The sequence below is a fragment of the Eschrichtius robustus genome, chromosome 7, assembly GCF_028021215.1.
Source record: "Eschrichtius robustus isolate mEscRob2 chromosome 7, mEscRob2.pri, whole genome shotgun sequence".
Classification (NCBI taxonomy): domain Eukaryota; kingdom Metazoa; phylum Chordata; class Mammalia; order Artiodactyla; family Eschrichtiidae; genus Eschrichtius; species Eschrichtius robustus.
In genome coordinates, this window is record NC_090830.1 from 11,823,910 (window position 1) to 11,836,996 (window position 13,087).

Consider the following 13,087-nt stretch of genomic DNA (forward strand, 5'->3'; position numbering starts at 1 on the left):
CTTTTTTTTCTACTATAGGTGGATATTTTATCACACCTGATTAAATCACTGACCTTCCAGTTATTCAGTGAACCTTAACCAAGGTAAAATTTTAAATGAAATAACAAGTAATGTTTGCAATTAAAGTTTTTCACTGTAGGGAAAATTTTAAATACTTATTGTGTGTCATCTGAATAACCATATTCTAGCGAGAGAAGCATAATAGATTTAACAAAAGAACCCAGGCAAGTTTACCAAGCTCCTGGATAGCCATTTCAGTAGCTTAATAACTCAGTAGTTTATTTGTATCATAACTCTATGATTTATAAAAGTGACTCATAAAATAATTTAAAATCACTTAAAAACCTGATCTGCTATCCAAAGATTCGTTTTATAAACCCACATCTGAAAATAACTTATATTTCTCCATTCTATCACATCAGCTTGTCCCACCCAACAGATATCTAACATGTATCTACAATTAAGTGAATAACTACTATTTTAAAACACTTCAATTCTAACACTTCAATTCTAACCGTACTGCTGTTTCTTGACTTTGCAGTGTTTCTGACTGTATTTGAGATTATTAGGATGATTATGCATTTAAATAGAGAAAAATAATATTAAGCAACATGAATTTTCTTCGGCACATAACGCACGCACTGATTAATTTTTAAAGACTCTATGACAAAAGGAAAAACTTTACACTTCTGGATACCAAATCAATGGCTACTGATGAAGGAAGAAGGAAGATCCTTTCTACAGGGAGAACACAAAGGTTAGCGCCTCTCAACTGTATACAGTATGGTCTGAGTCAAATGTCAATGACTGGCTTTTTGAAAAATCTACTTTGGAGTTCTAATGGATAAAATTTTTAGAAGTTACGTTCATTAAAACTTTTACAAGTTACATTCAGTAAAATTTTCTCAAAGAGAGAAATAGTGCATATTTTAGGTGAGATTTGGACATACTTATGCATTATAAGCCTACTGCTGAGTTTAGGTAGTTCATATAGGACTCTCCATCTATTCTAGTCATCAAATTTTTTTTACATAGACATCTTTACTTGCTAACATCACATTACTCTTGGCTTCTTGTTGCACAAATAACAAAAAAAAAGGAAAGAAATGGAAAAAGGTAAAGGAAAATAGAAAACAAAAGGAAGGAAACAGGAAGGAAGGAAACAAAAATGGCGCACTCATTACAATTTCTGTGTGTACTAATAGACAAGGATATAAATGGGAACAAACAAAGCATTTAAAATTGTGCTTAAACATAGATTTACACTGTTGCACATTTGTTTTACACGTGTGTAGTATTTCAAGTTGCTAGGTAAGAATCCAGTGGAATAACAATACAGTCAGCCAACAGCAATCACATATATTTTTGGAGAAGTTAGACATCCATTACTATTTTAGTAACATGGCCACAGCTTTGAAAACACAGCAGCATAAAACAATTCAAAGGTAGACACATTGTTTTCATTTGTTCACCTTAAAAGAAAAAAAAAAAAAAAGAAATGCTTGAACAGTATAAGGCACTTAAGACAGAAATTCTTTCTCCAGTTCGTACAGAGATGGTCGGCTTGTTCTCCTCATCCTGCACAGAGGCACCGTGCAGTCCCTGCTCTGGCCTTCCACGTCGGCATCCAGTAAGGAAGGCACATGGGGCTTAGTTCTCTCCTGGGCACCGAGGGGACAGTCAGGGGCTGGTCCTGGACCACACACCACAGGGCAGGCCTGTGCGGGCTGAGACTCTGTTCTCTGCGGGAAGGCCTTCGGGGCACCTACCTGGCTTCTGAGGTGGGGAGGGCGAGGCAGAGGCACCACATGGACAGCTCTCTGTTTTTCGGGCGGGACCTCACTTGGCAGGTCACTATGAGGTCCAGACGGCGATGGGGGCGTCCCCCAAACCCACTCAGGGGGCAGCTCAGAGGCTCTGGGGGCTGCGATGAGAGCTGCACCAGCTGGTTGAGGAGGCAAAGACAGTGTGTGATTAGAAAGACAGTGACGTCGAAATCAATGGATAGCAAGGAAAATCACCAGGATGACTTCACTTAGGTGACCACCTTAAAGTGAGCTTTCACAAAAGAACCTGAACACAAACCTTACCTTTAAAATTGTTAGGATAAGAATGTTTGTTTTTATGGAAAAGTACTACAAGGTTGGAAAGACGGCTTGAACCTATGGAAACGACACCTGTAAAGAGCTAAGTCATCATCATACACTTAGGACAATGATCATTAGAACTGTTTTATTAACAGGATAGATTTCACAATGGTTTAGACTGGACTAAAGTTAAGACTTAAAAATGATGGTGAATGTGACTGAATTCACTCTCAGATGATGATTTGAAAAAAATTAATGAAAATAAGAAAGCAGATACGTTTTTACATGTTACACCCTCCCTTTTTTGTTCTGAAGAACTGACTTACCACCACTGTAGCAGCAAATAATCATTGGCTTCAAACTAAGAAAAAAAGAATGTCTTTTTATGGGATTCTTGTGCTAGGATTTCACCATGTGCAATTATAAATTACTAATACTTTATTGCATCATAAAAGAGCAATAAACCAATTTATCTAAAGACGATGAACAATAATATGAAAAAAAAATCTTGTCTAGGCATAGCACTTAAAGAGATAAATGAAAAGATAAAGCAAATGAAAGCAGTTTCAGTTTTAGTATACTTTATAACCGATCCTAGCATAACATTTTACAATCTAAAAAGCATTTTTCATATACATTATCTCACTTAACCCTCATGATCTATATCTGAGGTAGTTGTAATTATCTTTATATACAAAAGGAATAATAGTCATTCCCCACACAGCACCTACTGTCCATTTGACTTCTTTTTTTAAAATATTTATTTATTTATTTATTTATGGCTGTGTTGGGTCTTCATTTCCATATGAGGGCTTTCCCCAGTTGCGGCAAGCGGGGGCCACTCTTCATCGCGGTGCGCAGGCCTCACTATCGCGGCCTCTCTTGCTGCGGAGCACAGGCTCCAGACGCGCAGGCTCAGTAGTTGTGGCTCATGGGCCCAGTCGCTCCGCGGCATGTGGGATCTTCCCAGACCAGGGCTCGAGCCCATGTCCCCTGCATTGGCAGGCAGATTCTCAACCACTGTGCCACCAGGGAAGCCCTCCATTTGACTTCTATACCCCCTAAACTCAATCTCAACGTAAACCTGGGCAGCAAAGCCAGGTGACACTGTGTCAAATGACCAGTTTTACTGCCAACTCTCCCACTAATAATTTGGTTCAGATTTTGGCAAATGACTCTCCTTCCTACCACGAGGGGCTTGGGGCAGTTACTCTCCATGTGCTCTTTCTGTTTTAACATGCTATTATGCATTTAAGTTACTGAAATTTAATTATACTCTTCCAAGAATCCAAATGATAAAGTCAAACAAAAGAGTAGGGTAAAATTCAAAGATTTATGTGCACAGTGAAAACAAATTTGTAAATGTAATCACTTGGAAAAGATAAAATCAGAGAGTCATACAATTTTACAGTCTATCCTCTACAGTGGTGTTTGGTACTTTCACCCACGAATGCAGCCTACCTGGGGGCTGAGAAGCACTTCCATCAGACACGGTCCGTCGGTGATGTGCTGCTCTTTCTTTTGAAGAAGCAGCATAAGATGCGCCCGCACGTGCTGGAACTGTGAAGGAAGGAGACCGGTTTCCCCACACACCACGATGGGTCTCCAGTCCTGGCACAGGGGTTGGCTCCTGACCCCTCCTTCCAAAGGCAGGGCAAGGATCTGGAATGGGCACCTTGGGGTCACAAGGGACGTGTGTGCTGCTCTCAAAGGAATCTTCGCCGTCAGTCTGCAGCAGGCACTTGGTGGAGAGAGAAGGCATGGACAGGAGGTTCGCGGCGCTGGACGGAGGGAGCGGGGATGGGCTGCTGGCCCCCTCGCCCGCGGCTGGCAGCCTAGTGGCGGAGTTGGCACTGCTTCGGGACTTAGGCACCCGCTGGAAGATGCCCTCGCGTTTCTTCCTTTCTTCCTTGGGCAACGGGTCTTCAGCAGCCTGTGCTTTCGCGAGCTCTCTGATGTCCAGGCCCAGAGCCACCGACGCCAGCAGCGCGGTGCAGCCGTACAGAGCAGACTCCGTCTTCTTCCTCTGGGGGGATCTGCTCAGACTGTTCGGAGGGGTCCCCTGAGGAATGCTGGTGGCAGGGCTCACCGGGGTTCTCTCCTCCCAGCTTTCGGGTTCCACCAGATTCTCTCTCTGGCCATCTTTCCAAAGAGGTAGATCAATGTAGGCTTGACTCGGTGATTTTATCTGCTTTGGCTTTCTGTGTTCCAATCCGTCTGGGGCAAGTTGTGGCTCTTCACATGCACCTACACAGAAGTATAAATACACACAGGCTAGGACCATTTTACCGTAAAAACCATGCAAGCTATACTGTAAAACAAGGCTGAAATCTAATAAATACATATTCTAAATCAAAACACATGGAGTCCTTTGCAGTTCAGCAAATGGTTCGTCCAGGAGGACCCTAAGGAAGGGGCGTCCAGGGTGCAATGACTCAGCTCCCTGCACAGGAACAGGCGAGCAAGTCCTCTGCCGTTTCCTGTCCTTCAGGAAGTGGCTCTTCACTGGCATAGAAAACAGAAACTTCTATAGAAACAAAGACATCAAGATACAGAAATGCACATGCACAGACAGCGGCAGGAGGACACGTCAGACAAAAGGTGCCCTTGCGCGTGACCTAGATAACTGGGCCACGCCCCGTTGCTACAGGAACCATCCTGCGTAGAGTAGTGAAGCACACTTCAGACTATGGTGGTGCCCAGCAGCCTGTTTCAACAAGCTGCCATTAAAGCGTAGGAGCCCCGTATCAGGAGAAGATTCTCCAGAGGTCAGAGCCCCAAAGGGTAACATATTCTGCTACTGGAGAGGAAGCTACAATTCTTATCACTTAGGGTTTAACCATGAACGACTGAAATGACGAACTCCCTCATCTGGTGTCCAGAGCATCCCCGACAGAGCCACCCATGATTTCTGCAGCCTTGCGTCCACTGCACCTAAAATGTGCTCGGTTTGCTAGACCAGCCGGATGCCAGCTTTTCTCCCAACAAGCCCGTGCTCTTCCCCGCTTTTCTCCCTTCAAGCCCAGTAACTTCCTCTGCTATCTTTCTCCCCGTGTCCTCCTCCCACTGTCCCATTTCCCTCAGACAAATCTATCTCAAAATCCTGCCTGGCCCTAAGACGGCCTGACACTGCCCTTCTTCCCACATGTGGTCTCGGCTTCCGTTGAAGCCTCTCTGGTGTCGTTCGGTTTCCTCCTTTTTCTACTTTCAGGTCACAGCCGGCTGTGAGCTTCCCTGCAGGTTTCATCTTGTGAGGGGTCCTCCCCGAATAGTGCCTTCATCAAGTAGGCACGAATTGCGCTTTGATGGGTTGAATGCACGGTACATGCAACGAATAACAAATTATTAAGCCATCATTTTTTTAAAAAAAGAGGGTAAATGCCGTTGACAAGTAAAAGCCATAGGTTTCGAAGCATACTGAGCACTTCCTTTCCCACACTTTCCTCCTGAGCTGTCATGAACCTACATGGATCCATCACAATCTTTCCCAGTCTTCCTATGACTGACGGCATGCATTCGCAGTGCCCAAACCAAGGTGAATAGAATCAATATCTACATAAGATCAAACTGTCCTTTTAGGATTCACTTAGGCATTCAGGAGATACTGAAGACTTGCTATGCACCAGGCCCTGGGAGTAGAGTGGTGAACAAACCAGATAAAATCTTTGCCTTCGAGGAGTTGACATTCTAATTTGGGGTGACAAGAACACACACATTACGGGTGTCCATGCAGACCAATAAGAATTTCAGGGGGCTTCCCTGGTGGCACAGTGGTTGAGAGTCTGCCTGCCAATGCAGGGGACACGGGTTCGAGCCCTGGCCTGGGAAGATCCCACATGCCGCGGAGCGACTAGGCCCGTGAGCCACAATTGCTGAGCCTGCGCGTCTGGAGCCTGTGCTCCGCAACAAGAGAGGCCGCGATAGTGAGAGGCCCGCGCACCGCAATGAAGAGTGGCCCCCGCTTGCCGCAACTAGAGAAAGCCCTCGCACAGAAACGAAGACCCAACACAGCCATAAATAAATAAATAAATAAATAAACAAACTAATTAATTAATTAAAAAAAAAAAGAATTTCAGGGAAGAGCGATGCATAAATAAAATTGGGTACTGAGACAGAGGGATGGGGTGAGACACCACTGCGGCTAAGGCGGTCAGGGGAGGTTTTCAGGAAACGCTTGGGCTGAGACAGAAACACTTAGAAGGATGAGGCCCCACAGGTGGAAGGTGGGAGGGGGACCTTCAGGCAGGACAGACTGTGTAAACCTTTTGCTCAGTGATCCTTCCAATGAACTGCAGGGTTAACTTAATGGAGACCCAGCTGAGTCAGCCAAATACATTCTTTTATTTCCTCCAACTGTCCTGTGGAGGAGTTATTCATAGGATCAAAATATTCTAAGAAAGAATAAAAAAAGTTCAGGGAAAAAAAGCAAGAGGACTTCTCTGATTAATCCCTCTATCTGGATAAAGAGTCACAAATAATGAAACTTGTACTATAGAATTAACAGCTTTATTACTATTAATTGTTCTTCATTAGTCCTCAAAAGCCATCTGATGATGAATCGTAGTGTATAATGAGAGACCCTCTTGCCTTTACAGGCGAAAAAGAGTCAGAATACAGTAATGAATCTGACATCAGAAAGCATCTACCCAGGGATCACACGGCACCTGCCTTGTGCTTACCTGGAAGTATTTATGGAGATATTTATGCCGAAACCACACACTTGTGATGAACACAGAAGAAGAAAACTAAACATGGGCAGTAGGTGATAAGGTGCTTGTAAAACTGAGCATAGCACCGATCATAAATTCAAGAAGTTTATACCGTGTTTTGCTAAAACATCTCTAATTTGACCACAGTACCAAAGGGCTGTCTTAAATTGACAAGGATAAAGACCAATTTGCTTTTCTTCAGAGTTACCCATCGTTGAAAATTTCCAGCAACTTCCAAATCTCTTCAACCTTTTAATATCTGATTATTGAACAGGAATACCGAACATTGAAAGCAATGATGATTCACTTAAAACTAGAGATTCCAATGTAATACTCTCCAGCAGTAGTTTTCCACAACTAACCCGCTTGACAGTATTTCATCAGGTCGCGGGGTGGGACTATCATCTCAGCAGAACTTCAGGGCGCCTACATTTTCATATTTACTATTTTCCTATACTACAGTAATTTGGTTCTATAAAATAAATTATACTAATTTTTCTGGTGAAGAATAAGAGTTACAAATTCCTAATAAACAATGGGGAGCCTAAATACTTTCTGCCACGAAGACTGACAGGACAGAAGATAACTTCTGAGCTTAGTGTAGCCACTGCTACTACTCAGTACATGCAATGCTGCTAACCTTTCCCACGTCACTTCTAGAACTCTCAGAGGCTCAGTCTAACTCAAACAAATTCTATTTCCTGAAGCACATTTACCTGACTGGTCCACAAACAGTGAAGCCAACGGCATGGTTTTCTGATTTTTTATTAAGATGGTTGACCAAGGACTGTTGCCATCTGAGAGAGGTCTTATTCTACAAGACAAAAATGTTTATTTTGATATAATAGAACCATATGACACACAAATTAGGTTTTGGTGGATACACGCTAACAATATTTTTAGGTAGTAAAGAGAACATATTTGGCCTCTATGTTTTAAAGAGCTAACAAAGTACAGATAAAACCTTAACATGAGACAGAGAACCTTTTTAATTGCTTAACTAAATAATAATTGATTTAGTAGGATAAACCCAACCTAGAAATTAAATTATATTCAGGTATCTCTGTATTACTCTAATTGCTTTTTAAAAGTTAGGTCTGGCCAGTGCAATATTTAAAAGGCACTGCTATTTATCACAGTACACACTGGAATGCCACCAGATGTCACACAAGTACCTTTCTTTGCAGTCAGTTCTTTCTTTCATTTGAATGGAATTTGGACCCCAGGTACAACCCTTTTTCTTGAAACTCCTTTTTACATCTTCAAATTCCTCTTGTCGACAGACCGTGTTCCTGCCCCAAGTTTTATTGCTTTCATCTGAGGTCACTAAACAGAGAGCATCACTCATTAACCAACTAAAAAATTGTTAAGTTAAAATGAATCAAATCAGTTGTAAAACTATCTTAGTCAAAACGTGTAAACAATTGAGAAACATGAAAACAACGAAGAAATTATTTCCTTCACCCTACCACTGGCAAACTTCTATCTCTAATCATAACAGCAAGAAAAGTGAACTAAATTAAAAGATACAAATTTGAGGTAAATTAGCTATAAAGAGTTGATTATTTATTTATCTACGTATTTAACATTATGCAACAGTTAGGATTTCATTTTATTTGGAGGAAAAAAGGTCAAATTGAACAGTTAACTGAAAACAAACTTAGTACTTAATTTTTTAACCAAATCAAAATTTTGAACCTAAGGAACAAAGGTATATTTTAAAATTGCAATTTAAGCCAATTTTTCATTAGTCATCACAACTGTTTGGCTTCAATTACCTTTAAAAATCTGAACGTATGTAAGTTTCCCCACGTCTTGCCTTATTTCATCCCCTCTCGGGAGGTTTACACTCACGTCTAACACCCACATGTTGCTGACACACATATATGCCACCCCCCCAGCCTCGCTGTGCACCGACAGTTGGCTTGGGAATCACTGGGAGAGTGGCTGTCATTACTACACACTTAGAAAACAACCCCGTCACACACCAGAGGTTCTAAAAACACAACTGAAAACATTATGACATACCCACACAGGGGGTAAAAATATCCGCTTTGGGTCTAATTGAAACTCTCACAGTGCCAGGATGCCAGATGAATTAGTATATTAATTTTTTCCACTAGGCTGAACACTCTAAAACCAAAATACTAAGTGGTATTCTGAAGGACAGATCTCCCCCGACTTATGATGGGGTTACATCCGATAACCCATCGTAAGTTAAAAATATCATAAGCTCAAAACGTGTTTGATACACCTCACCTACGAAACATCATGGCTTAGCCCTGCCCACCTTGAATGTGCTCAGAACACTTACACTAGTCTACAGTTGGGCAAAATCACCTAAAGCAAAGCCTATTTTATAATAAAGTCAAATGTCTCGTGTGACTTACTGAATGCTGTACTGAAAGTGAAAAACAGAGTGCTTATGTGGGTACAGAGTGGTTGTGAGTATACAGGTCGTTCACCCTTGTGATGGCGGGCTGACCGGGAGCTGTGGCGCGCTGCCCAGCGTCACGAGGGAGGATGGTACCCGGTATCACTGCCCAGGAAAAGATCAAAATTCAAAATTCGAAGTATGGTTTCCACTGAATGTGAATCACTTTGCACCATCATACAGTCAAAAAACCCTAAGTCGAACCACCCTAAGTGGAGGGCTGTGTGCATTAGGTTGGTCAACACAGACCAAATTCAAGCTAAATTTCAAAAAGCAAAATATTTTTTTCCTTACAAAACAATGAAACGAATGGAAGTAACCTTGAATTCCTGATTTCGGCTTTCAAAACATCCATAAAGAGGCTACTGATATAACTAGGTCATGCAAATGTTGCAGGCAGGCGTTTAACAAAATGTCTCACGATACTATTTCACTTTCTACTCTGTAGCCTGGTCACATCACCGATTGCGTGGCATCTAAAAATCATTTATTGTGAGAACAAGAAAATGAGACTAAGGAAGACAAGACCAAATCTTGCTTTCCAAATAGTTCTGACACCTCCTAAATATCACAGGGTTAGAACCGGCTACGAATGTCTGCGTAAGTTGGATCCAAGTCCGTGAGTGACAGAAAGCCGCCCAGAAGCCCCCCGTGGGGGAGAAAGCTCACGCTGTATTGCCCGGAGCCGGGGGATCACCGTGGGGCTGCTCGGCGTACTGAAGCTGCTGCTATTCAGGCTCCTCCGTTTGTCCAAGTTGGGGGAGGCCTGCACGGTTATTTTGTGCTGGAAATCTGTCAGATACGGGGGAAAAAAAAAAAATGAGAACTGAGAGTCCATGGTTTTAGGTTATTTCCGTAGCCCCAGCTTTCGCACATGGCAATCAAAGCAGGAACTGCCAGACAGTAAGAATATGGGTGTATCTCAGACTCTGTTCCTACTTTCTTACTTATCTTTCATTCAGGGCTCATGTCCGTAAACAATGACTCAGAGTCATGACGCATTAGGCACGGGGAGAGACGCATGCTCACAAGGAAATGAACTATTACTGCGTATTGCAGAACTCACGGTCTTCCGGGAAGAAAGAGTTACCTTCATTCAGTCTGATAGAGTTGAAAACAAAATCGAGATGGGAGACACCCTGGGTTTACATGAGTCCTGGTTCTGTCACTAACAGACTACAGACCCCAAACTAGTCACGAGCCTCTCGGCGCCGGTCCCTGCGGTTGTTGGCTAGAATAGCAGACACCTCCCAGGGTTGCCGTGGTGATTACAACGGAAAGCGGACGTTGTGCGGGGCTCCGGATACGCTACCCCAACGTTTACTGCTTAGCCTGTCACATTTCCACATGACCATCCACTCTTCATCAACCTTCCTCAACATTCAGGTCTGTTTCTTTGGGTCTTCCTTTCCTGTTGCAGGCTCCCATGTCACAGAAACTTACATTAAGTACATTTTTATGCTTTTCCCCTGTGGATGTGGCTTTGCCGGTTTAATTTTCAGACCCAGCCAGGGTCAAGAGAAACTCCCCCTTGCCTGCAGTTGAAAGCGTTTTGTGGTCAAGGTATGTACAAATGATGGTTACTATTACCTAACTGTAATATAGGGTAGCTGTCGTGCCAGAGATATGCCAAGAACTACGGGAATATACGGAAGAAAAGCCATATTACCAGAGGAAAGAGGAGGGTGTCTGGGAAAACCCTGTAAACTGCCAGAAAAATTATCAGAAACTTAGAAGCAGGTAAAAGAAATGACTGGATGTTCTTTCAGTGCAGTGCCGAGCTTAACCTCTGACTGATTTTCTATTGACTGGGCTATTTTCACAACTCAGTAGGAGCAGAGGTTAACTTGTAGATTTTGTCTGGTGATGATGCAAATAGCTGCTGTCTGGTGTAAAAGAAAATCCCGAAGGTGATGATTTATTGCTGTATTGGGTTTGTGTTTAGCCTAGCAATCTAATCCTAACATTTCTTTACTAAGTTGACCATGAACACTTAGCTCCTCAAATTCTCATGTGAACCAATTTTAACGGGTTCCCTCATTAATTAATAAGTTGAATAAAATCATTGACACATGTTCATCTCACATATGCAAGACAGCTATAATTTGCCTTTTTGAAAATTAAACAACTTTAAAGGACCACCTGGTATTTGAAATGAGGAGTTTGAATTTGGTAGGCAAGACATCTATCCAACTACTCATGCTAGAAATTTGAAACTTTTCTTGATATTGTGTTCTCCCTGACCCTCCATATCCAGTCAAACACAAAATATCTTGTAAAACTCTGTTATATATTCTTCTTAGAGTTATAGTTGAGAAATTTATATTCTAGGTTCTGGAATCAGCAAACTCCAGATGTGAATGAATCCCAGCTTATCACTTACTAGCCATATGAATTTTGGGAAAGTAACTTAATCTCTTTTAAGTCACAGCACCTCCATTGACAAAAATGGAAAAGATAATTATTCCTATTTCATAGGACAGTTAGGAAAAATTAAATATAAATAAGTACAGAAAATACTTAAGTACAGGGCTCAGGACATAATAAATGCTCAACACACACTGGTGATGCTTTCTGTTCTATTTCCACTGCCACCATCATTTCATGCCGAGGCTGCTACAATCCCTTGATCGATCTTTCAGCATCTCTGTTTGGCCCCTCTGGTCTACCTCACAGCAGGCAGATGTCTCTTTAAAAATGCATGGCTGACTATCATTCCCCTGCTTAAAATCCCTCAAAGGCTTTTCATCCTTCTTAAAGTTACAGGTCAAAATCATAACAGCCTCTCCAGTCCCCTGCAAATCAGAGTCTGGGCTCCTTGTGCCACCCTAGCCTCATCGTGCCCTGCTTTCCCATCACTCGCCGTGGTCTACACCAGGGGTCAGAAAACTTTTCCTAAGAAGTGCCACACAGTAAATATTTTAGTTTCTACGAGCCATACGGTCTGATGGAGCGAGAAAGCATTCCCACAAACACATAAATGCGTGTGTTCCAATGCAACTCTATTATGGACGCTGCAGTTTACCTTTCCTGCAATGTTCATGTGTCAGAAAATCGTTTTTTCTAGTATGTAAATGTTCTTAGCTTGTGAGCTATACAAAACAGGCGGGAGGCTGGATTTGGCCCAGGAGGCAGAGTCAAGCCACACTGGTCTTTTTTCAATTCCTGGAAGAAATCAAGTTTCTTCGCAGGTGTTCCCTGCCTGTTCCCCTCGTGTTTGGTAAATTCCTACTTCGAGTCTCCATTTAAATGTTTCTTTGTGAGGAAGCTGTCTGTGATCTCCTTAGACCAGGAGACATCTCTCTACTAATCACTGTCATATGACTTTTCCTTCACAGTAGTTAATAATTACAGCAAAAAAAAAAGCATTTGTTTAATTATTAGCTTAAGGCTGCCCCCAGTACAATGTCAGCTCTCTACGTTGGGGGGAAGGAGTCAGCTGCCATCACTGTGACAACCCCAAATGTGCACAGGGCCTTGCACAGGAAAGGTGCTTAGCAAATCTCAAAAGGTGCTGAATGAACGTCTTCTCTGTTTAAGATTACAAGTAACATATATGCGTTAGTATACGATATTTGTTTTTCTTTTTCTGACTTACTTCACTCTCTACGACAGACTCTAGGTCCATCCACATCTCTATAAATCTCTGCAAATGACCCAATTTCGTTCTTTTTTATGGCTGAGTAATATTCCATTGTATATACATGTGCCACATCTTCTTTATCCATTCCTCTGTTGAGGGACGCTTAGGTTGTTTCCATGTCCTGGCTATTGTAGATAGCGCTGCAATGAACATTGGGGTGCATGTGTCTTTTTGAATGGGTATATGCCCATATATGTGGAATCTAAAAAAATGG

At 42.3% G+C, this 13,087-nt stretch overlaps 1 protein-coding gene across 2 annotated transcripts in view; it reads right to left on the reverse strand.

Moving 5' to 3' along the window:
- MAP3K21 (mitogen-activated protein kinase kinase kinase 21) overlaps positions 1-13,087 on the reverse strand; it is a 53,557-nt gene that overhangs the window by 4,037 nt on the left and 36,433 nt on the right. Inside the window, exons 6-10 of one of the 2 annotated variants that reach the window (XM_068547598.1) lie at positions 9,900-10,022; positions 7,972-8,122; positions 7,513-7,610; positions 3,549-4,334; positions 1,770-1,945 (exon numbers count right to left, since the gene is read on the reverse strand). In XM_068547598.1, coding sequence (XP_068403699.1) covers positions 1,770-1,945; positions 3,549-4,334; positions 7,513-7,610; positions 7,972-8,122; positions 9,900-10,022 — 1,334 coding nt within the window. Of the gene's footprint in view, positions 1-1,156; positions 1,946-3,548; positions 4,335-7,512; positions 7,611-7,971; positions 8,123-9,899; positions 10,023-13,087 lie in introns of those variants that run through there. The other variant, XM_068547597.1, reaches the window with a different exon arrangement.